Consider the following 26706-nt stretch of genomic DNA (forward strand, 5'->3'; position numbering starts at 1 on the left):
ATTGGAGAAAGTAGTCTAGGGCCTTACTAGGTTTGAGTAAATAGGGAAGATTACTTCTTTTTATGTGTGAAGTCTGCCTTGTTTGCAGTACCTTGCAATTGTTGACTTACGTGTGGTTCTAATCAGTGTCAGCCAAGTCAATGTTGGCTTCTATTTTAGCTATTACTCATCTCTATGCTTTATCGGAAATGCTTAAAAATAACTTCTTTGTTCCATTATTTTTCCAGGAATTAAAGTTAAGCTGATAGCTCTATAATTCTGTGACACACATTTTTTTACCCTTTTTAATAAATAATAGGAAATGTTTGTGAGATTTCTCATATTTTCAGATCTCATCTGTGCTGTGCAAATAATGAAAGACAGTTAATAACATTGCATGGTATTGCATCAGCCAGCCCTTAACTGCTCTAAATCAATCAGGCCCACTCTGTTTGAAAATACCTGCGTACTGTTTTTCTCTTTCTGTGTGAGACTGAGGGCTTGTTTTGTTCCTGGTATCAATTATGGTAACCCTCTCCTTGTGACCGGCTTTTTGATGAAGATTAATGTGTTGTTTTGATGTCTGCTTATGGCCATGAGCATTTTGGAATCTGTTTATTGCACTTACCTCTCAAGTAATGAATGATCTGCAAAGTCATAACCATTTCAGAGGAAAAAAATCAGCTATTTTATGATGAGTGGTGTGTGCCCTGTGAGTTGATACTGTGATCAGCCAGGCAACATAGTTTTCAAAAGTGTAAAAGAGCCTTCCTGCCCCAATAACACTGGATATTTATTTGCTTCTGTATTTTTGTCAGTCACTGGTGCCTAAAACAGAGCAGTGGACCTACCTGTGTTGAATCTTGTCAGTAAGAAAGTAGTCCTCATATTTTCAGAAGTGAAATTAAAAAATAAGTGATAATTATTTCTATACAAGTAGGAAAAAAAATTTCTGTATCACCTGTTTCCTTGCTACAGTTCACTATGTGTAAATCAAAGGAACTGAATGCATTTTTTACATCAAAAATACAGATTATGATATTATTTTAAATATGGGTTTTCTTTTGGAGTGGGATTTTCCATAAGTTGAAATTACTTGCTTTACTGCCTTAAAAAGTTAAGAAATCATTTTTGTCTGGGTGAGCAGTTTAGAAGAGTTGCTGTTTACAGCATCTGCATTCTACTTCATTGTGTGTTCCCTGACAAGAGGATTAATAAGGTATTCCTTAGTATCTGGCAAGTGGCACATCTGGCCATTGGCATTCAGGCTAAGTTCTGGTTCTGTTGAAGTCTTGTCTGGTCATGCAATGTGGAAGGAAAACAGAGCACTCATGATCTCTTCTACCTCCCGCTCCCACTGCAAACATAAATTAAAGAAGTGCATCTTCCGAAATAAACTGTGATACACTTAATGTCTGTGGAGAGGACATATGCTAGTGAAAAATGTGAGAATAACCATGCAGGAGCAGATGAGAGATCTGTGCGGTGCCATGTCTTGGCTCTGATGGCAGCAAAAAAGGAAATGTTGAAGTAAAAGTGTAAGAAGAGATCTAAGTACATAGTACTGTGCTGGGTATTTACCCAGCCTCCAGCCATTCTTAACTCAGGGACTTCCATATGCCCATATAGGATTTCTGAGGTCTCACTGAACTTGTCCAGTCTCACCTGTAGGTCATCTGAACTCTGCACTCAGGCTAATGACATGTCCTCTGAGACAACTTTACCTTGTTTTATCTTTGTTTTGAAGTTGATGCTATTTTTTCTAGCACTGCCATTTTTACCAAGAGTGTCCATCCACTCTGTAGACTCTCATGACTCCGTAGAACTTTACAGTCATTGAACTCAACCATCTCCTTCTCAGAGTGACAAATCCTAGTAGCAGTACAAAAACTGGTTTATGAGTAAATATTCTCACTTCTCTGAAACGCTTCCAACTCTTCTGTACCCTTTTTGAAGTAAGAGAGCCTCAACACCACAGAATGAGAACATACTTAATGCCAGAGTGAGTTGGTAAGATCACATGTAAGGTTCAATTATTGAGCATTTATTTTCTTACCAGTTTTTAGTAACAACTGTGTAGTGGATTCTGCGGTTGTTTCAGTTTTGTGTTTTGCAAGTCTTCCTCTTAGTGTTGTATGACAATGCTGCATTTGTTATAGATATAAAAGAATGATGTGACTGGTATCTTTGTGACTTCTAAAACCAGTTTAATGAACAATTATGTTTTTCCTAGTACTAGTTTTTTACTGATAAAAACTGACAGTGAAAATTGGTCACCTTAAATTACTTTATGGATTTTTTCCCCTTCAGGGAGTGCAAGAGCACATGAATATTCTTCTAGGAAAATATACTGTAAGTAGGAAGAAAAAAGCAAAACGGGATACCCTTATGGAAATATTGATTAAACAAAGTGAGAAAAGGGGATTAAAAATCAGGAGTAGACAGGAGCACAGTTGTGTAGGCATCTTCAAACAAGAGTAAGACTGCAGACAGTTAGTGATGGGACATGATCAGGGTCCATGTGTACTATAGTGAGGAAAATTGGCAGAAAAAAAAAGACAAAAATTGCTAGCTGTTGAGGTAAACACCATGGATTCACTCCTGGCAGGAAGAATATACTGTGTTATTAGTGCAAAATCAGAAAGCACTGAAAATAATAAAAAGAAAATAAAATTCAAGAGGAGTACACAGCTCTTAAGTTCTTGACTTCAGAATTTTAAAATTCTGTTCAGTAGAAGAGAAGTAAGATTTTATTTTGCTATAGCGACTTGCTGGTTGTCTTTATAGTGTTAAAAACTTAATTTTTCAAATTGATAATTTTTTTTGTGTTTTAAGTTGTGGTAGAGAAACTTCAGGATTAAAGCTTGGAATTCTTCATAAATGTGGTTGAAGTGGAATTTTGCAGTTTACAGAAAATATACATGTTTCTTTTATAAAACTAAGTTTAAGTGACAGATATGGTTTGTATTTACGATTTGCAAAGAATGCAAAGGATTTTAACTTTAATTTTGCTTAGTTCTGGGGATTTTGATGATAGGTGGCATCTATGGTTTGTAATTGTTTTCTGGTCAAGCACATACGAAGATGAATGTTTTTTCCATAAAGAAGCATATCAAGTACAAGAGTGAATCACATAAAACTATTATTAGAATTTTTTTCAAAACAGCAGATGCTTTTGTTTCTTTCCACCTTTGTTCTGAAAAACTTAAAAAGATTAGGAGATACGGGCCTGGGAAGGAGAGATGAGACAGGAAAACATTTCTGTGCTCATTTATCTGAACTTTGAATGGCTTTTTCTGTTGTGAGTCCCATGAGATTACTGAAGAAATGGAAACAACTATTTTAAAGTTGAAGATGTGGTATTAAACCAAAAGTGCCACTCAGATCTCAGGCAACCTGGAGTCTGGACAGCTGAGTGTTAAGCAATCAAATAACCTTAAGAACAGTTTTGTAATAATGTTCCACCCTGTGAATGCTGGTGGATTATGATCACCAGAATAAGATATGAGCAGGTACTTGTGGACTAAAAAACTGGTTTGTTTTCCTACTCTTCTTTCTGCTCTGGCTGTCTCAGCTTGGATTTTAATTCCTTGTGGCCAGTAAATGCTGCTGCCCCTTCTAAACCCTCATGTGACACAGAGAAGGTCAAGCAAGAGCAAGGGATAGATGTGAACTTGTCTTGCTGCCCCTTGGTAAGAACAAGATGTGATGTATCTCTGCTGAAATTTGACAGAATATGCCTGTCATGCATTCACCACTTCACCCTGAATCAAAAAGATCAGCAAAGGTTCTGTACAGCTAAAAGTCCGGTGCTAAATTTGTACCATGCCTTCAGGGGCATGAGGACACACCATGTTGGGGTTTGCAATGGCAAGGTAGCCAGCTTGGCCCCCCATCTCCATTTCTCCCTCCAGTCTGCAGGTGAATATTATCTATTATTTCCACTGGCCAGTGTTGGGAGTGGCAGAAGATAGAGGATGTCTGCCCAAGCCTTAGTTGTTCCAAATTGAAAGAGTGTGTTACCAAGGGTACAACACCATCTTCACCATCACTCTAATTGTGGTGTTTGACAGTGAGCACACAAATCAAGTGGAATCTGTACCATTACCAGGCAAAGAATCTCGAGCAATGGGAGATAAAGGGAGAGATGAAGTAGTGACAAGTGACAGTACTGTGATGAAAGAAATACTTTCAGATCCAGCCTGCTGTAGAGAATGTCTCTGATTTCTGTGTTTTAACTGATAAAGTTAAAGGCAAGTTAGCTGAATCTCTTCTCAAATAATGGGTGAAAGAATAAACAAACAAAAAAAGTGTCTCAGTTATTTTCTTCTTTCATAATATGGTGACTTTCTTATCCTACTCTCAGCCTCATAGGGATAAGGTTACTTGTATTTTACTTGCATTCAGAGTGGTATTGTAGTTTGAAGAAAGGGTAATGGGGACAAAAGGAAGAAGGGAGAGTCTTTTCTCTAGCTTAATTTAATCTAAAATAATACCATGAACACCCCTAACAGATCTACAATGAATCCTAGATCTTTCACTTCATACCTTGATGACCTTAGATTTACATACTTTTGTGATATGCTAAGGATGTAAGGAATTTGGATGACTGAATATAAATTAGAAAATATAAAAAAATAGGGGGTGTAATTTTAGAAGTTGTTTTAGTTAAAGCACATCTATACCATAATCTTGAGTTAGAATTTCAGTTTTGTTCCTTACCTAATATTTTTTAAAGGGAGAGGAAACAGGTGATGGTTGGAGTTTTGTAAGACTTGCAAATGCAAAGGAACTTCAAAGTACTGTCTGCAGTGTGCTAGCTTGTACTGATATATTACTCAGAAAAAAAAGGAGCGCATACAGAAGATGTCTATCCATTTCCTCACACTTTGAAATCCTTGGAAAACAGTTACTATAGTTTCATTTCTAAAAATATCTTTTAGAGATGAGGCTGAGAGTAGGATAAGAAAGTCAGTAGAGATGATGAGTCTGACCTCTGGAGATGGAATCTGAATTACCGTAGTGTAAGTTTATGCCATTTTGTAACTGAGGCTATCAGTAAAGCTCAAGTACTGCTTAATTTGCTAAGCCACCATTGCTTCCAGGAAATGTTTGCATTATTTGTAAAAATGTGTAGACTTTATTCTACTAAGAACTGGAATGTAGTTTTTAATGCTTTCTATTTTGCCAAACACCAAGTAATCCACAGAGTAGTTATTGTAGCGTTTTCTAATCCGCAGTGGATAAATCCTGACCTTGTCGATATGTGTTTCCTATGTGCTGTGTTTCCCATGTACAACTCTGGAGGCAGAATGTGGACTGAGACAATGTGTTAACTCAATGTTATAATGCTGTTTAACAGAAATATTAGCTTACCACCTTAATTCAACAAAATCTTCTTTTCTTTGTAGGTGAAATGGAAATTCCAGATTCAAATGACCCCTTAGGTCATGTGGATGGACTTGAGAGACCAATTCCAACACCTAAAGGTAAAATGATCTGTAATTTCATCATCCTGCTTAAGTATAAACATTCTTCAGAAAGGACCAGCAAAATCCTGTTATTTCCTATATTTGTCAATTAATACAAGTCTGTAAGGAAGGCAACCTTCCTTTCGTGAATTAGCATTTCTGATTCCAAGCAGGGATAGCAAGATTAAAGGAGTCTATAAAAATTAATTTTGAAGCATGTTGAGTCCCCCCACATGGAGGGGAGATATTTGATTCAAACACAGTGTGCTATTATTACCTTCCTAGCATATTTTATTTCACATTGTTGCCATGAAATTGATTTAATTTTGTACAGTGTCACACGTAGCATCTCCAGGTAAATGTTAAGTATTGGTGTCTTTAGTTTGAGGTAATTAAATCTAGCCCACTACAACACAGGAATACATACATTCTGAGTTCTGAGGATTAATGCTGTGGTTTTTTAAACTGATGCTAGTGTCAGTCTTTTTAGTTATTTATTAGTTAACATCAATTTTGTGACACTTTACCACTTAAAACTACAGATCCAAATGCTATTCTTGGATCTGAAGATGCACATATTTAGTGCAAATTGTGCTTCCAATTGCAATTTGCTGCAACTTTCTAAAGCAGGACATTTTCAGTATTCTACCTGACAAACAGTATTTTTTCAATCATGTACTGAATTTATCTTTTTATGGATGCATTGCTGTAGTAATGTCAACTCTTATGCTAAAGAAAAGTGTCAGATAATAATGTCAGCTTCATTAATGAGCACATGTTGAAGTCTATGGAGCTGTGGTATTGACCAGATGTTCTTACAGTTTGTCTTTCAGAGGAACATGAATTCTGGGGGTGGTTTGGAATATAGTTTCTCTTCTCATAGATATCCAAGGTTATCTAATCCTTACTGTCTTCCTGATTATTAGTTAGATTTATTACCCTAACTGTGCATATTAGGAGGTTTTTTTATGGAATCTTCCTTTAAATTTTGTCCATAAGTCAGTGAAAAAAAGATGTGTTTCTGTTTGCATATATAACCACCTTGCTACTGATGATCAGCATGGGACGAAGTCCCTCCTATTTGGAAAGAAGACCTGGTATGCTCCATTTCTCAACTCTTTGCTACTTTCTGAAGCTGCTGAAATATTTTAGAAGTTTAGAATTTGACATCTATTCTGGGAATAAATTTTAGTAGTAGTAATTCCTGTCAGTAGCACTGTATTACTACCAGTTGTTTTAGTCACACTGAAGTACACACTACTTTTGATTAAAAGGAGCCATGTTTAATTTTGATAGGCTTGTTTACCTGACAAGTTGGTCCCACTTCTCTCTTTTGTTGTGTTTGAGTTTTTAAGGCTACAGACGTAAAAGAGGGGGCTTTTTTTTTTTTTTTTTTTTTTTTTTCATGTGACAGTGCTTGGTTAATTTCTTGTTGAAAAAGTAGTTCCAGTTACTTCCTTCCTTTGCAGAGCCACAGGCAATATCTGTCTGAGGAAGTAATTAATCACATCTCGAACATTTCTACACCATAAGAACTGTATATTTCCTTCAGAAAAAAAAAAAAAAAAAAAAAGAAAAAAAAGAGCCCCATGTTCTGAAGTTATTCACTGGTATAGAATCAGTTGTTAGTTTCCAGCATGCCTGGTTTGGAAATGGCCTCATTTGCTCCCATTTTTTTTTAATGTGGGCACAAAATTCTCTATAGAAGCAAAACTAGTTGGAATGTTAGCTCAGGTGTTTCTGTGTCATAGAAAGGTATGTAGGTTTTGTTACAAAAAATCACTGGGCAGTTCTACTTCAAAGTTTGGGCATACTGTTGAGATCATTAGAAACAGTTCTTAAGACCTTCCATCACATTAACCTTCTTCCTTCCTTCAGAAAGCTTCAGTTGTTTTGATTTGCTTGTAACCTCCCATTTTTTAAATTTTTGTTATTTTGGAATGGACCCAAAACAGGCATGGAGATAAGCAGCTTTAATAATACCCAAATTAAAAGACACTTTAAAAGTACCAAGTGTGTCAGTCATCCTCTTCTCTAGAATCTTCCAGAAGTCTCCAATGACAAAATCAGTTTAAGCAAGGTATTATTAATAATGCTCGTTTACAAAAATGTTGCAATTCTCTTCCTATAAGTGAAGCTAGTCTTCTGATAGTTGATGAGAAGGGACAAAGCTTGGCTAAGCCTTTTATTTATTTTCCCTTGTTTCCTTTAAATGAACACTTGAATGACCAAAAAGCACTGTCTCTGAGCAATGTTTCACTGAAAACCAGTGCAGAGCATTGAGTGTTTGCTGTAGAAGAACTCAGGTCTGCTTTAGAATAAAAATAAAACATTCGAGCAAACGTCTAGTCTCCTCTCAGTCCAGTCAGTCTTTATAAAGTTGATGGTTTTCCCAGTCTTACTTTCAAGTAAGCCTCGCTTGGTGTCTTTTTTGCACAAACAAATTAACATACTCTCACTGGGTCCTAAAAACCCACTGATTTCAGAGGAGAAGACAATGTGCACATTGTGAGAGTGTGTGAAACACACAGTGTGTCAAAGCTAATTCTGCTTCATTCCTGGATTGGCAGTTGCTCATTCCTTGTTCCTAAGGTCATTTCAAGAGCATGTGAACCAAATCAACTTATTTTACATGTTTCTGGATGGATTTTTGTACATTGAGATAAAAAAAATAGGATGAAGGATGAGATGCAAATTGGATTAAATTAGGCTGTAAAGGTATCATTTCATCTGGAAATATTATGTGGCAGTATATAATAATGTAGTTTCCTTAGCTACTCATGTGTATTTTGGGAGATCTGCCAACATCCCTTCCATTTTCTGACGTGACTCAAATAAACTGTAAATCACTCATCTTCATATCAGGATTAAATAAAACAGAGGATGAAGAATTGGAGAGCCTGTTTTTTATTTAGGAAAATGTTCAGTTCAAGAAATCATGAGTCTTAGGCTTCAATCTACCCTCCTTAGTAGGATGATGTTTCTCAGTTTTTTTGGAATTCTGATTTACTTGTAGAAGGAGTCACTTTACTGGACTCCCACCACCTGCCAAGATTTTACAGTGTCATTGATGTCCCCTAAGCTCAATGTTGTTATACACACCTCTAGAAAGACATAATTTGCATTTCAGCAACTTTCACATACATTTTCTCTTATTACAGTCTTCAGTTCTTTTATAAGCCTAGGAAACTCCGTATCTCTTGGATATTCTTTATAGATTACCTGTCAATTTTGTGAACACTTTATGCTTAGTACTGTGTAACACAGTAAATTTTGGAACAATGGTGTCTTCCTCAGCATTCCATAAGTCAAAGTATGCATCCTAGGTGAAAAATTATGTCTTATTGTGGGAAAATGTGACTTTGCTTATGGTGGAAATATCATTAGTTTAATTACTCAAAACATTGTCCCCAAACCCTTTTGTGTTTGATGTAAGTTTATATTAGTCTTAAAATGCCAGAGCCAAAATTTGCCATTTGAAAGAGTTGTGGTGAGAAAGATCATGCTCTTTTATTTATACCTAAGAAGAAAAAGATTATTTGAAGACAAAAATGAAAAAAGCTGGGAAGGCATTAAATAAAAGAAAAAGTAAGGTAGCTTAAGGAAAAAAATCCCACATTGTTTTTTACACAAATCATAATATACATATTTTCATAGGGGTTTTGAGCACTGAAAATTTTTTATTTCATGAATCTGAAAATGGTCTAAATTTATGCAGTTATGCAGAAAAAAGGTATTTGCCCTTTTTTTTTAAACAGCTGATTTTAGGTTCTGAGTATCTCAAGGTGAGACTCTTGTAAACTGTAATGTGTTCTGTAATACCAAACAGATGGCTTTATGGCCTTTTTTGGCTGTTGCATAAAGTCAATTAAATAAATATAGATCTTATGGAGAAATAAGTATTCTAAAAAGTGATAAAACGTATATACAATTATTACTACTTGGTCTGAAAAGACTGTTGTATCTTCAGATAGCTAGCCATTTAAGAATCAAATATTCCTTTCTTTTTTTCAAAAGCTGGATATTCAGTGTGTTCCTTGTGGAGTGCAGGAAGAAGGGTGAATCCACTTGGACAGGAGCCAAAGTGCATGATTATCTCAGAGCATCATTATCTCAGGAATACAGAAAGATGGGAATCTCAGTGTTGTAGTATCATCGATACTGACACTTAATCTATGTGTAAACTGTCAAATCACTTAGACTCCCCTTGCTCTCCTTTCTGGTTTTGGGAAATAAGTGTGATGGTATCATTCCATCTCACGAGACTTCAATAGTCATAAATGATTTGGAAGTTCTGAGATAAAAAGGGTTAAAAAATTGTTGCTAAGTACTATTCATGGTTGCCATATTCAAGCTTATTTTAAATTATGAATGCATAATTATTTTTAAAATCACATAGAAAAAAAAGAGTAAAAGCAATAAAAAATGAACAGGAACTAAAATTGAATTGAATTGAAAACAATTAAGCCAGAATTTACATGATCTAAAGTAACTAAGGAGCCTTAAGATATTGTTTTAGAATGAACTTCAAAGTCACAGCTAAGATCTTAAAATAACAAAAGCAGAACAATCATTTTATATTGTGTTTATGCCAAGAATAACACATATGGTTTGAGCCAATAACTTGGACATGTAAGTGCCAGAATAATGTAAATAAAACTAAGAAATATAATATGCATGTGATGTCTTAGTGATAGTTGCACCCTTTAGGTTTTTAGTTTAGTGTCTATTCTTGTGCATATCTTGACAATGATTTGACACACTCTGGAAAAGCTTATTTTTATATTCTTGCCAAAACATGCTAAAAAATAATAGACCTGTCATCTTAATGTTGATTTGCTTTGAGATTCTGTTTGATATATTCATATCAAATTTATTCCATTTAAAAATATGAAGTACTGGCAACCTAACAAAGGTTTTCCAAATATGAAAGAGTTTTTCTGGAATTCATGTCAACCATATCCCTAAGTTATTCACAGAGTACATAGAATATGATAGCAAAACATAATATATAGATTAAGTTGCATTGTCTTCTCATAGCTTCTTGACAGAACAGTTTTTAATCTGTTCAAGCAAAATAAATTCTAGTACTGGTTGTAGACTATGTTGGAAACCATAATGAAAGAGAAATTTAATTTATAGCATTGTTGCCTACAGCAAATGCAGAAATATCTACTAGATAGATTTTCCTTTTGACATAGTTGAACCATGCCAAAAATCTCTGAAGGCAAAGGAAGCATTTTCCTTCATTTCAATGACCCTTGGGAACAAGCTGGAGTATAAAAACCATTATATAACAATATTAATTTTACAACACAGGAGATTTCTGGATATTTAACTCGTATTTTTTAAAGAAATTATATTTGTTATCCATCTCCCAAATAAAATATAAATCTTTATAAAATGAGATTTACAATAGGACATTCACAAGTTTGTCAATATACAATAGGAACAAAATATTTTATATAGAGCATTTATTCTCTGTTTCAAAATTGTTAGTATTAAAACAGATTAACAATTCAGTTCCAGTTTAAAAAAATTCTTCTTGACTGATGCTTAACACAAAATACAAGACACAAGTTAAATACAAATTCTAGCATTTTCACATTTCATTTTCCTTTGTACCTGTCCAAATTATAATTTACTAAGACAGAAGGAGAACTACATTGGGAAAAAAAATTGCTTTGCACATTGTTGAGGTCCTAATTTATCCTGGGAATTTTTTTTTCCCCCACAGCATTCCATCAAACTGGCATCTACACTATGCTTGTGGTGTGACGTACATTACCAAAAAAGTAACTGCTGTTTATCACCACAGAAATTAAATAAAGAAAACATTCTTTAGAACATGGTTGGTTAAATTTTCCACTTTGTTTGAAAGAATTGCAATTATGGGTTATCTAAAGTGGACACCAAATAACAGAGCAGCTTAACAAATGGCTGCCCGCTCTGTCATATAAATACTTCAGAATCAGTGAGTACATAAACATCACTTCTCAAAGAGGAAATGAAACCAGCAAATACAAAGCGTGCAGTTCTGGGTGGACAAAGGCAGAGAATAGGCCCTGAGCTGCCCTACTTCTCTTAGGCTGCTCTGGAGGACTTTTGAAAACACAAATGTTTCAAAGTTCATTAGGTTAAAATATTTATTACTTGGTTTGTAATAACAAGGTAATATAAAACACTGCAGAATATACCGGTAAAATTGTTAAGAGTAATGATGAGCTAAAGCCGAATTCTGACCTGCAGGAAATAGATGCAGTGACGCTGGCTTCAGGCAAAGTCTATCTAATTGCACTGGGTGTGAATTAACCCATAAATCTTTGGCATTGCTTTTCATAGCAATAGTTTTGTTCTAGTTATTATTAGGATCAGATTCACAGATTCATATGAAATATTTTGGATGGCTTAAAAGATATTGATGTGATTATTTTCTGCAGTAGCTCCGTTTTAATTAGTAAAGCAGGAAGTTCTAACATGGATTTAATCCTGCGTTAATAAGTCCTAATGAGTAAATTTACTACCTGTTTTCATCCAAATGTATTTGAATTTAATATCTATGACTATCCCAAAAAGGTGACTCCACTCAGCTGATTTTAAATCAGAAAAAGTGAAATAGTGGTAAGAGTTTGAGCAAGGTATAAGCTGACTAATGGCACAAGAACAATGTAGCCCTCTCATGTACTTACATGTGAAGAGCAAAAAATATATTAGAGAGCCAGACAAACCACAATCCATGTCTGTCATCTTACAGGACTTGAACTAGCCTCACCTTCTAGACAGATCTTCTCTGCTTCTTTTGTTTCTTCGGTATCAGAAACATCTCTGAGCCAGACGAACATACCTCTGTGCTGGCTCCATGCTGGAAGAGGCCCATCTTCTTTGCAAAACAGGTCTTGAAACAGTCTATTTTGCCTCCCTTGTATGAGCACATTCAGCCTCTCCCCATGACTGCTGAACCAGAGACCCACAGAACTACAGAACATTCCAGCTTGGGAGGCACCTCAAAAGATCCAATCCAGGATTTCTCAGGAAAGAAAGCTTAGACAAGACAATCTAGTACTCTGTCTAATCACGTCCTGAAAACCTCCTGCGATGAGGACCCTACCACATCTCTAGGCAATTCATTTTCCAGTGAATTTTTGTTCTCACTGAAAAAAATTATTGAAATGAAACATTTCCTGGCTACTTTCACTTATTGTCCTTTGTCTTCTCCATGTAGCTCCTTGTGACAAGTGTCTCTGTTTTTTTTTTTTTTTTTTGTAGGTGCCTTGTAGGTACTGAAAAACTGTGATGATAACTACTTCAAGTCTTTCCTCATAGGACATATTGTCTAGCCCTTTGATGATATTGGTAGCCCTCTTTTGAACCCTCTCCTGTCTTTCTGTGTTATTTTTGGATTTTGGGGATCAGAACTGGAGATAATACTCCAGGTGTGGCCTGATAGGCACTGAGTAGATTGGGATATTTCTGTCACTGCTAGGTAACCCCCATATGGATGCAGCCCTGTATCTCAATTTTGCTCACAGAAGAAGCTACATACAGACTATGAAAAAGTGGTGAAATAAGTCTCTAAATTATAAGCTTTGAGTGAAATAGCCATAGAAAATCCTTTTCTAACTTGTGTTAGGACTGATCATGCTTCCTTTCATGCTGCTGGAAATGCCTGTGTACATAAAAAGTTGGCTTAAAGAGAAGTTTTAATCAATGGCTTCAGTTGACTATATCAGGAAGTAAATTTACTGGTTTTGTTTTCCTTGCCAGAATGTCATCATAGTATTTCTATTTCTTCAGCTATGAATTGTAACTGGAAAACATAACAAATTACACTGTTTTGGTGTGACATTGCTGAAAGTATTAATACACTTTTTCCCTTTTATATAAGTTATTCGAAAACAGATATTGTTTGCGTTATGTCAGAATGTTTTGAAGTATGCTTAAGATTTTAAATTAAAAATAGGGGAAACTAATATAAAACCTGGTAAACAATAATTTATTATTTTATGATAGAAAAAGGATAAAATAATTTTCCTGTAAATTTTCAATATTGCGTGGAGATTTTATATACTTGGATTTACTTTAAATTTTCTATTTAGACTTACTCTATTAATTTTCTATTTAGTGACAAACTAAATTTACACTTGCCTACATTGTATGTTCGTATTATTCATTATAACAGGATTTCTTTTGAACGACCAGTGGTAGAGAACAATGTAATACACAGGAAAACTCAGTTTTCCAGTAATATCTGGCTTGTACATTTATTATATTCTGATGTTTCTACTGCTTCCTTCTCCAATGCTCTACTTAGCTATTATAGAGGAACTGATTTTCATGGTCCTGTCAAATATAAATCAAAGCAGAGCATGAATTTTCTTAAGGTATTTCAGCAATTGGACTGTCAGTGTAGACATTTCTTTACTGGTGTTGGACTTGTGTACAATAATATGCTATTACTTAATTAAACAGATGCAAAATAATCTGAGTGATAGGAAAGGTCTACATTTGGGGCATTCATCAAAATTATTTGGTATTTGTATCCAGCTGCCATAAAAATATAATATAATTTGAATTCCTGATGCTTTATGTCTAGAAGGTCTAAATTCACTGGAACAAACACATGAGCATGACAGCTAGATACTTTTCTTACTTGTTTTGTAAGGTAGTATAACAACATCATTGTTTCAGTGGAATTACATATTGTCAAGCTTTCAGTTTGTGATGTGTATCAGTTGCTGGACTCCTAACACCAAATTAAATTTATAAATAATAATCTACAAAAGATTTGGTGGTCAGGTTTTGACAGTGTTCTTCATCAATTCTTTCTTTTATTTGTCATCCCCAGAGATCACCAATACAGCCCTGACAAGCCCTTTGCTTTTAACAAACCACTGATTAGGGCTTGTAGTTTTCACTTACAAAATAACTAACAAAATAACGAAATTCACTAACAAAATAACAAAATGTTATTACACAATATCCAATCAGATGTTTCCTTGACTATGTATTTTGACTTGATGTAAAAAAATGGCAGTTTATAATCAGCTTATGGGTCCCCTCTCTATCACAATTAACTTCTGCAATTGAGACATTTTTTCTTTAAATTGAATGTGAGACATATCATCTTGAAAACTTATTATAAGCCTGTCCAAATCAGCCTAATTTTAAGATTTTGTTGAGTAACTAACATGTCAAATTAATATCTAAAAGTAATTTTTTCCAGTTGTAGTTCTTTTTGAGACAAATCCATGATCATGTAAGATTATGTGGTAAAATCACAATGATATTCCAATATTGTTACAACTGGGATTATTCTTTTATGGAGCAAGGATGTATTTTGCTTTTGGAACAGAACAGCACTAGATGTATTTTAGGATGTTAGTATTTTAGCATGTCAGATGTAGAAAAAGTCACTACTACTTCAAAATAGGTGTTCAAATAGCAGTTAGGAGTGTAATAGTATTTCATGATTGACCTTCGAATCTGCATACCTTCCTGCACACAAACATGAAGCCAGCAGTGAAACACAAATTGGAGTGTGATGCTATGGTGTTCTTAGGACAGCAAATTGTATTTTTTTGATCTTGAAAGAAAACTGAAATTGTTTCTGAGGTTCTCTCTTAGAAAAGTACCTTTGGGCAGACTTTTACCTCAACCAGAGTAAAGTTTGATCTTTTATGACCTTTTATCCTCTTAGGTTATTTCCTGACCTTCTTGGAACCAGTAAACAATATCACTGTAGTCCAAGGGCAAACAGCAATCCTCCACTGCAAGGTAGCAGGAAATCCATCCCCGAATGTCAGATGGCTAAAAAATGACGCTCCAGTGGTTCAGGAGCCAAGACGGATCATCATCAGAAAAACAGATTATGGTTCCCGTCTAAGAATCCAGGATCTGGATACCACAGACACAGGATACTACCAGTGCGTGGCTTCAAATGGGATGAAGACAATAACTGCAACAGGAGTTTTGTTTGTCAGGCTTGGTGAGTTCCTGGCTTTTATGACTACTCAGACTGCTTTACAGACTAGGTATTAGTTTTAACCACAGCATAATGAGAAATGAATTTAACGTTTTAAGAAAATTCTCAACACAAAAAATAACGTCAGCGCCTGGGGCCTCTCTTGCAGCACAGAACTTCTCAGTTGAACTTGATACCCCTTTAGTGGTAATAAAACAAAGTAAATACAGATGTCGAGGTCTGTAAATACACAGAAGAAAAAAAAATTAAAGAAGTGCCAGTAAAAAGTACAAAAAGGTAACATTTCATTGCCTAGAGTTTTCACTCTACTGCTGAACTCAGTCTGTGAAAAAAAACAAAAACTGATGAGAAGAATGAGAAGCGGTTTTCTCTGTGATGTTCATATGTGAAGCGTGGCCTCAAATTCTGTCTTTTGATGAGTGAAGGTACACCACATCTTTGAACAAGTGCTTATATTGCATTTTGGAGACTTTATAGTCCAATCTGGAAGCTAACCTTTTATTTAGCTTGCCTTTGGAGCAATGGGAGAAAAATTTCTAGATGCATTTTTCTAAATTTTTTTTCTAACTTTGTACTGTAAATAGTGGATTCCACAGTTTAGTTTGTAATGATTGAGTATTGAAGTGCTGAGTATTGACCTGTGCTCCTGTCCTGACAAAAGTTGATCATCCCCTTGCCACATCCTAAACTCTGATAGTAAGGCACAGTTGGGTCCTATTAAAAGGTTAAAATAATGCCTTGTCTAACTACCTGTGTCTTTATGGTGGAAAATATTTTATGAAAAAAAAAAAAGTCTATTCAAGTTGCTGCTGGAGCAGACAGTAGATTCATGTGATTTTTATTTGTGGCTTTTAAAATAACACCATATAATTATGTTCAGGAATGCAGAGGGTTTTGTTTGGATCTTGAGATAAACCTTCCTTAAAGAGACAATTTCCCTTAGATGGCTATTGACTTTTTTTTATGATGTTGTCCTTGAGCTAAACTTGTCAGCAATACTTGTTTGTTTCATGTTTGCAGGTCCAACAAACAGCCCAAATCACAATCTTCAGTAAGTACTCTTTGGAAAATTTCTTAATGTGCTCTGACTACTTTTGTTTTGTCAGAATTTAGTTCATAAGCTCACTAAATGCTGCCTGCAACCACAGTATTCTTGCTAAAAGTATCTAATTTGACCAAAAACTCTCAGAATGGATGCAACTTTTTTAGACAGAGGTTACAATGGGTTTTGGTTTGATTGACTATTCTTGAGCAACTTCTGCTTACTTACTTCATGTTTTGAACAAGCAAACTACCACAAAGTTATGTTGGAACAGTAATTATTTACAGGGCAAGTATGGGCTAGAAAAGTGGTTAAAAATGAATGGGTAAAATGCTTAGCTTGCTGTGGTTACAAATTTACCCATGTTACATTATTATATCTTGAAGAGCCAGTAGAATCCTGTCACTGAGTAGTTAGGAAAAACCTCTGTTTGTTAGTGTGATTTTGACTTGAGTGGTGGTTTGGTGATTTCGGCAAGACACCTGGGTTCATTTGCTGATTCAGTTATAAGGATGAAAAGAGAATCATAGAAGGGTCTGAATTGGAAGGGATCTTAAAATCACCCAGTTGCAACTCTTGTGCCGTGGGCAGGGACACCTTCCAGTTTATCAAGTTGTTGCAAGTACCTTCTGGGCTGGCCTTGAACACTTCCAGGGTTGAAGTATCCACAGCTTCTCAGAGCAACCTGTTCCAGCTCTTTAGCACTCTCTGAGTAAAGAATTTCTTTCTAACATCTAATCTAAACCTGCCCTTTTCTAGTTTAAAGTCATTGCCCCTAGTCCTGCACTATCTCCCAGTACAAAAATCCCCCTCCTTCCTTCTTATGAGTGTCACTGCCTGGTTGTGGCCACAGTACGGAGGTCTCCCAGCTAGCGCGCTCCCTATGGCCGGAGGGCGCAACAGGAACGGCTGCCTCCAGAACTCTTCCGAGACCTCCCGGGTGGCAGCGCTCACAGGGAGTTGCTGTGGCGTGGGTAGCACAGCTCCGAAGCAGAAACGCAGGGCTGAGGTGAAGAAACAGGAAGGGGCCACTTTTATGAATTCCAAGGTACTTTATTCCCCAGGAGGGTTCAGGGACAAGTAAGGCGCAGAAATGAGGGGGGCATCACAATTTAAAGAGGGAAAGGTACAAGGGGTGGAAACAACTCACATCCAATGGGGAGACATTAGGGGAGGATAACACAACTGTAATCCAATAAAGGCATCACAGGGGAGGGAGCAGGCTTAGCAGTCCAATGGGAAACTGTGCAAGGGGTAACAGACAGAGAACTTCGCAGAACAAACAGGGTGTGTCCAACTTGACAGGCAGGGGTAGGGGGCAGTGAACTGGGGATTGGCCATATAAGAAGACAAGGGAGGTACAAAGGAGGGACTGGGGAGACTGACATAGGGACTGACAGATGCTTGGAGGGAAAAGGTTGAGGTAAACCACTTAGGGCTAAACCATTAGAGCAACAGAACAGAGTACATGGAATAAACCATTATAAGCTCATTAACAGAAAACAATTGTAAAACAACAAACCACCACAATGAGAACCTTTTAAGGCTGCAGTGAAATTGCCCCAAAACCTTCTCTTTCTCCAGGCTTAACAACCCCAGCTCTCTCAGCCTGGCTTCACAGAGAGGTGCTCCAGCCCTCTGATCATCTTCATGGCCTCCTCTGGACCCACTCTAAGAGGTGTCCACACCTTTCTTGTGCTGAGGACCACAGAGTTGGGCCTAGGAGACCTAGATGGGGTCTCATGAGGGCCATATAGAGTGGTAGAATCCTCTCCTTCACCCTGTTGGATATACTGCTTTGGATGCAATCCGGGATACAATTGTCCTTCTGGGCTGAGAGCTCACATTCTTGGGTCATGTCCAGCTTTTCATCCACAAGAACCCCCAAGTCCTTCAAAGGGCTGTTCTCAATGACAAGATCTCCTAGTCTGTGTTCATGTCTGGGATTTTCCCAACCCCGGTGCAGCATTTGGTGCTTGATCTTGTAGAACTTGATGAGGTAGGTACGACTTGCCCTTAGTGAAGCTGTGCTGGCTGCCTTGGGTGAGTTTGTTGTCTTTTATATGCCGTGGAATAACTTCTAGGAGGATCTGCTTCATGACTTTTCCAGGCACACAGGGATGTTCCTCACATCTTCCTTTCTCCTCTTTTTAAAAATGGAAGTGATGTTGACTACCTTGACTTTTCAAATATGATGAGATTGTTTTGGCAACGATATCAGCCGGTTCCCTCAGGACTTTGGAACGTATTTCATTAGGTCCCACAGACTTAGGGCTACTCAGCTTCATCAAGTGATCCTTGATGAAGTCTGCTCTGCACTTTAGTGGGAGGGACTTCACTCTCCCATACCCGCACAAAGGATCAAGGACTTTAGTGGAAAGGGTGACTGCCAGTGAAGAATGAGGCAATGAAGTAATTGAATAACTCATCTTTCTCCCTATCAGTCACCACCAGTTTGTCCTTCTTGCTTATCCTGGGGTACATTCTCTTTGGCCTTTCTTTTCTGGCCTATGTCATACCAATAAGCCTGGGAACCAAGTTTTACATTGATTCACTTCTGTTATAGAAAAAGTAATTAATTTTATTTCTTTTGGCTTCCCTAGTATTTTCCAAGAGCTTCTCCTGTACTGAGAATGAACTTGTTTATGTTTCACAAATACCAATATAAATAGAACATTGCCACTGATACAGTGAAAAAAGGAATTACTTCATGACTTCCTCAAGTGGAAGTAAATTAGGGTTCCCAAGACATCCTTCATCCTGGATTTTCCTAGGTTTTTAATGCTTTTCTATGCAACCTTTGCTGGACTGGAACACTAAGTTAAAATAAATAACTAGGAAAAGAAAATTAAAAATCCTTTCATTTGTCTTATGACACTTCACAATGGGTCTTGTACCATTGGTATTGAAAGCAGTAGTGTGCCATCATTGTTCTGGACCTGCCATTAAAAGGTGAAGTGAAGAGTACACTGCTGGTAGATTATTTTCTTTTTAATATCCACTAGATTATGGAGAAACCTGAAACTTTAGAAAAATGAGGTCAGGTCAAAGGTCTAGTGAGAAGTCATGAGGATCTTATCATATGAGGCCCAGGAGCTTTCAGGGATTAGAGATCTTTGCCTCATTGCATGATTACTTCTGTTTCAATTCTTTAAAAAATCAGTCCTTCAAATAAAATACCATGTTTCGGTGGTAGAATTATTTTATTTTCATAAACTGGCCATGATTTAAAAAAAAATGAATATTTTGCATAAAATCATGCAGGTCATTTTGTAAGCCAGAAAAGAGGAAGGGTGGAAAAAGGCAAAGGAGTACCTAACTACTTGGAAGGAGGTCTCATGGAGAAAATTACTCTTTCCATTCACTGCCTGCACAGTGCAGCCTCACACTGAGCCACGCAAGAGCCATTGCTGCTGGTATTAGTGCTTCAAAAAAGATATGCTTCAGTGGAAACCTGAAACATAAAACCATTGTAACTTGGTTTAAGATTATACCTATCAAATATTAAGGGATAAGAAACATTACCTATGTAGATACCATCTAGCAAGGTATTTTTATGCAGTTCATGCTGTGGATTCCTAGAATTAATTGGCAATAAAAGATTGCCAGAGAGAAAATATGTGTTATGCAGTCAGACTTGCCAGTGCAAAAAAGCATCTTGACCTTCAGGTAGTGAAGTTAAGATGTTTTCATAGAAATCTAGATATAAAAACTTTCAACCAAATACATGCAGTCTTAAATTGCTGTTGATTATTTGGAGACATCTTTATTTTTCATCAAAATCCACATGTCTAAAAATTTCTAGGGATTTTTCTGTAGAAATGGAGAATTACAGTATGTCCAATTTATCAAAAGTATTAAAATTATCAAAAATAGTAATAGATAATCCAGATTAATTTACAAAAGAAATAAAATTAAAACATGGTCAAAAAAAATAGTTTCTGATTAGGCTTTGCTGTCTAGAGGACTGTGCTACTAAAGGGTTGTTTTGCTAGAGTACAACCCTTCAGCAATCCTTTCTCTCACTGCAGCATGCTTTACTTTTTTCATCATTAGTATTTTTAGTTTTGCCTCTCAAAAGAGAGACATCCTATCTGTTCAGAAAGATACAAGTGTATGAATATAACATAAATGTTTAACAAATACCAGAGAATGTTTTTTTTACCATGATTTAAAACAAAGCAATGGGCATTAATACCTTGGAGTCTAAGAGCAGAAACAGGGCAGAAACAGTTGTCTTTCCTTCTAGAGGTGTTGTTCTTAGAAGACAACATTATTTTAAAAGACTGCATGTTCTCTAGTCTAATATATTTTTCTTTTCAATTGAATTGTGAGATTAAATTTTACCCATTGGGCAAATTCCTATTTTGAAGCAGTTTAACTGTAGTAGTGCCATCTTGAAGGGAGCTTGGGATGGAAGATATCTAATATTTGAATATTCAGTTTGTTGGCTCGTAAGGGCTTCTGGAAAATCCTCTGCGAAGTGAGGAAGGCACACAGAATGCAGGCAGAAAGAAATGCCCCTAAGCTCAGCCCTTGCCAAGTGTATGGGAAACATCTCTGTTGTCACTGCTGCACTTTTCCCTTTGTGACCTTTCTGAAATCTTCTTAGGATGTCAGGAGCTGAGCCCTGTGCAGAAGAACTGGGTTTTTCAAGAAACCTTGAGAAGTCCTGGTTTTATTGAACTCTGACTTAAAATCAGTTATGGGTTTGCAACCTTTGATGCCTGCATGCTGAATGCTTAGGAGAAATAGGTGAGAAGAAATACTGCCACCAAATAGAAACAATAATTACTTTGTGGAGGAATTTTTGAGGTATTAATTATTCAGAATAAATTTGCATGTTCTTATGCCTGATTTTCAAGTTGTTTGGGACAACAGTAATTTTTTAAAGATTCGATCCATTGAAGAAAATTGATGAAGCAATTGTAGTTACGAAAAAAACAGTTCTTTCAAACAGTGGAAAACAGAATGTCTAAAACCAGTAATATGGCTGTGTTAAAACTCCAGTGAGGAGGTTGGGTTCCTGAGCAATTATTCTCCATGGTCTACATATCCCAAAGCACTCCTTTTCTGTGACCTCAGAGGGAAATTTCTGCATGATATGAGGGCCACTTGTATACCTTTATGGTGGGAACAAACTCATTTTCATCATGTGATGAATCTTCATGTAATTACAAGATAGAGAAGAGAAGAGAATATAAAGTCTTAGGAAAGAAGGTAGAAAGCAGTGGATCATCAAAGCACTTCACCCTCAGGCCACTTCCCTGCCACTGACTGAGGTCTTCCAGGTAAAAGACAGTAGCTGAGGGGGAAAATAATTTTGGCAAATAGGTTTGCCAAATCTCTTTGGCAAACCAAAGGTATCTAACAGCACACTAAGAAGAAAAAATGCTTCCTTTACAGTCAAATAGCGGCACCTCTTGTATTTTCTTTCTTTCCTTAGGTGGTGTGGCAAATTTCTTTGGTCTCAATGTAGTTTAGCCACAGATAACACTGTTAATCTTGGAAATAATACAAGATTATCTTAAAATTCACATAAACAGATGTCTTTTTTTAAACAATACAAGGTTGTTTCAACTCAGAAGTTACAGTGTTTATTCAGGCCCATAAGGACCAGGTGTTTGGTGATGTGCTTCCTCCAGAATGACATGCATGCTTTCTGTTGCATCAAAATATTAATGTGGCTGAGACATCATATTTGAAATCTGTGTGTTTTTTTAAGATGCTTGTGGTAATATGTTGAAGTTACAGAATAAGCTTATACTTGTGTTTTCATTTCCTGTTTTAATCAAGGAAAAAATTTTATGATTAAAACATGAAACTGTAATTTCAGAGGTCTGGATTTAATTTCTGACTGTAGTCCTGTCTCTGTGTGTGATTGCAGCAAGTTGTTTAACCTTTGGCTTTCCATGTTTTGTACATCAAATGGACATGGTGGATCTTGGGAACTTTTTGCCTTCCTCTGCTATGGGATCAGATTATTTCAAAGTGTTTTGGGTACCTTCTTCTCCCCATAAAGCGTGGAATGTTATCCTGTTTTATGAGTTAGGAACTGAAGCACAGATTATCTTGGGCTGGTCTACATTAAACAGCGTGTGTTTGTCTTGGCAGATTTCCTGACTCCCTGACAATCCAATTTGGGGATCTGGCTGAAACATGCTGCAATTCCCTCCTAGACCCTGTGTGTCAGTTTCCTTTTTTTTCTCTCAAGGCTGAGGGGGAGGCTGTATTTCGCCCTCCTGTGGGTTTGGGGCTCCTTTCAGGGGATTTTGGTCCACAATCTCAGATCTACTTTTGACTTCATCATTTTAAATGTCCTTTGACAGTCCTTCAGGCCAAGACAGGAAATTTGGAGGAAGGACAGAACTAAAAAAAAGGTTACACTAAATTTTTTCTCTCGTATCTATTTTAGAGTGCAGTTTTTCCATTTTTCCTCTAGTTATGTTGGATACAGCCTAGAAAGGCTCAGAAGTTTATGACATCACAAATTAACATGTAACTAAAACTCTGATCTGTCTGGAGATGTAGGGTGTACTCAGAAGAAGCTGACAGTCTATCTTGTAATAAAACCCAAATTTTTTATCTTAATGTTACTCAATACATTTCAAAAAATACTTTCCTCCTCCTCCTCTTTTTAAATCCCAGAACATGTGTAATTCAAGGCAGAGTTAAAGAGCAGTAGAAATACTGTTTTGGGCTGCTTTGCACCACACCAAATCACAGCTTCTTCCCAGATGACATTGCTTCTTCAGCTTGAATCTTCCTCTTAAATGCTATCTAATCACGAGTAAATAAATGATGAACAATCTAATGCATTTTATATTATTAAGTGATAGAAGTAGAAATTGAATATGCTTACAAAATTGATGAATTTTAAAAGCCAGATGTGTATTTAAACTAATACACATACCATCTTGGTAGTAGACACAAGAGTCTGTGTTCCTGCGACTTGTTATCTGGATAAACTGTTATAAGTGGTAGAGCTTTTTCCTTTCTGTTAGAGAAAGGGAAGAACTGAAAAAAGGTGTTTACAGGGAATATGTAGGCAGAAAAAATTATAATAGTTCGCTTCAATGCTGTTATGCTCACTAACCCATGTTGTTCAGAAGCCCCGAAAACAAAAGAAGCTAAACATATGCACAGGTGATTAAAAATAAATCTTCATGAAAGTTTTGCCTTTTTTTTTTTGCTATTGTATAAATCAAATGCCCTTGTGTGAATTAAAGGGTAATGCAGATGCACTGCTTTACTGGGAGTAACTGGTGTCAAAGACAAAAAAAGCAAACCTACAGGACTTGACCTGTATTTGGGCAATGTTTCTAAAACCTTAGGAAGAAGAAGTATTTACTTACATTACTTACATTTAAGCTAACTTAGGGTTAAATGTCAGAAGCACTTACCAACTTGTTATTAGCAGTACTGTCAAGATATTTATAAATGAGTTGGCTCAAGCTTTGTACTGAATGTAGTTCATTATATGTAGGTCTACAAGCATGCAGTACACCCAGCAACACAAACACTTTCTTTCCTAAGGGTTCTTTTTTCAAAATGTAGACCTTAAGCTTGTATATGAATATTTAAGGGAGTTGATATTTTCTGTGGGTGAGAATTCTGTGTATTTGGAGAACCTGCTTCCTACTCTGCAGAGTAATGGCTAGGTTTTTGATAGCCAAAAAAGCCCAGGCTGCCATATCAGGCAAGCTATAAGGTGTGACTCAAAAGCTGTGCAATAGATGGCAAAGAGCCGGTTTACAGAATGTGTGACCGCAACACACCCTCTTCCAGCAAATTCCAGATCAGCAGCAGGTGCTTAGGTTTTAGCAGCTCAGAGAAACAGTTTGTATTAAACTACCAAAGAAGTTGCAAGTTAGACACTTTGTTATTCCCTTTAAGCATATAGGTAAATTGATGTTTAAAGTAGTAATGGTCCTTGGGCTTTTGGCAAGTAGCTACTGCAGCTGTTGGACATCCCTGATATTACCAGCAATCTTTAGTGTGTTTAGATTTTACTTCTTCCCTCTATCCCTCCCCTACTCCCATTTGTTCAGTAGCTTAAATGGCTTTCAAAGTATTTATTGTATGTCTTACAAAAGGACAGTTACATGTCCCTGAGACTTCCTGTAGGCATTTGATGCCACATTGAGTTTAATTAGAGTTCCTTAGGATGCTGAATAGCCTCTAAGTGCATACAAGGAAAGGGTGAATGTTGTGGTTAGGCACAAAGATAAAGGAACACTATTCTAATGAAAAGTAGGTAATTTAACAAAATGAGATAATGCTGGAACACCACACCATAAATCATCCTTTCAATTTTTATGGCTTTACGGTTAGATTTTCCCTACTTTTGTATTATTATGCTCTCTATTTCAGTTGGAAAGAGCCAAAAAAATTAGATGCAGCTAATCTAGTGTACTTGAGAAAAAGTCAAACAGATGGTAAAAAACCAATGATATTTGAACAATTCTATTCAAAACTGAATAGCATTAACAGTGATGGAGGGAATTTTTTTTGAGAAGACAAAAGAAAATTCAGTGAGGAAATCTGTTCTTTTAAATTGGTATTGCATTGTTAAGTCTAAAGGCTGAAGTATTTGAGGTATTACTACTCTAAAAGTAGGGCTGCAAGAATCATGTGTCATCAGCAGTTTCTCATACTCCTCCAAAAGTTTAATCTTAACTAGTAGAGGAGTAAACACTCAGAATAGAAAATAATAGAATAAAGTAAAATACAATAAAATATAATACAGTGCAATACAGCACAATAAAATACAGTAGCTCTACTTGGCAGGGACCTACAATGGTCATTTATTCCAGCTTCCTGATCACTCCATTCACAAAAGTTAAAGCCCATTATTAAGGCTGTTGTTCTCTATGCCTCCTTTTAAGGCACTGACAGGCACAGGGCACTGACCACCTCTTTAGGGAGCCTGTTTAAGTTTGACCACCCTCTTGGTAAGGAAATGTTTCCTAATGTCCATTCAGAACCTTCCCTGATGCAGCTTTGAACCATTCTCACGTGTACTGTAGCTGAAATCCAGGGAGAAGACCAGCACTTGCCCCTCCTCCCCTTCTCTGGAAGCCATAGAAAGCAGTGAGGTCACCCGTTAGCCTCCTTCTCTCCAAAAGCAGCGAAATCCAAAAACCTCAGCCACTCTTCATGGCACATTGCTTCCTGCCCTTCCACCAGCTCTGTTGTCCTCTTCTGGACCATTCCAGGACCTTCTCACCCTTCTCAGGCTGTGGGGCCCAGCACTGCACACAGGACTCAGGATGAGGCTGCCCCAGGGCTGAATCCAGCAGGATGATCCCAGTCCCAGCTGGTGATGCTGTGTCTGATGCACCCCGGGATGGGGTTTGCCCTCCTGGCTGCCCGGGCACACACTGCTGGCTCAGCCTGAGCTGCTGCCGACCAGCACCCCCAGATCCCTTTTGCAGGGCTGCTTCCCAGCCATAAAATCATTTAAGTAGGAAAAGACGCTTAAGTTCATTGAGTCCAACCGTAAAATGCTACATTACATAAAGACATACTCTCAGCTCAAATATCTGCTAAATTATGCAGGAATTTGAATGTCAGTGCTAAGGCATGCTTGTAGGTGTGCCATGTTACAGAGCTGAAGCTGTAGTCACTTTTCAGGTTGGAGCTGCTGTGGTGATACTTATTTGTAGATAGCAAAGTAGCATTTTCACACTGTACTTGGTAATTAATGTAGAAAAGACAGCCTCAATGTGTAATGAAGTTTAGCTGCATATTTTTTTAACAGGCTTGAGGAGTAGAGAGAAAAGTGAAAATGTAACACGAAAACAGTAGTTTCAGGATTCAACACTCCATCAAGAATGTGCTGTGAGTGATCATTGTACCTTTTTATACTCTATGGTTCAGACTGACAGGTATATCAGTACATACAGCATCTCAATTTTTAAGCATTAAGAAATAAATGCTGAAATACTAAACTTGAGGAAGCGTTTCTTCTCCTAATTGAGTTTGCCACATGTTTTGATTTGGGAACAGTTTATTACTGTTAAACCCAATCACATTAATTTACAGAGCTGTGGTGTTGGCACAATTGCTACTCAGAGTATCAAGCTAATGATGTTTGCATAGCATCATGTGTGTGGCATCTGAAAATAAATTAATTCTGACTTTGGAATATGAGTTATTTTGCCTGTGGAACAATGCAGCCAGCATCCACTACTATAATGTAGAAAGATTTAAATGAAAAAATGTGACAG

The 26706-nt window shown here is 36.8% G+C and overlaps 1 protein-coding gene across 1 annotated transcript in view; it reads left to right on the top strand.

Annotated features, from left to right (window-relative positions):
• Positions 1-26706, top strand: part of ROR2 (receptor tyrosine kinase like orphan receptor 2) — a 140490-nt gene that overhangs the window by 90112 nt on the left and 23672 nt on the right. Inside the window, 3 exon segments of the mRNA XM_053932824.1 lie at positions 5391-5468; positions 15148-15435; positions 16453-16483. Coding sequence (XP_053788799.1) covers positions 5391-5468; positions 15148-15435; positions 16453-16483 — 397 coding nt within the window.

The sequence above is a fragment of the Vidua chalybeata genome, chromosome Z (assembly GCF_026979565.1).
Source record: "Vidua chalybeata isolate OUT-0048 chromosome Z, bVidCha1 merged haplotype, whole genome shotgun sequence".
Lineage (NCBI taxonomy): Eukaryota > Metazoa > Chordata > Aves > Passeriformes > Viduidae > Vidua > Vidua chalybeata.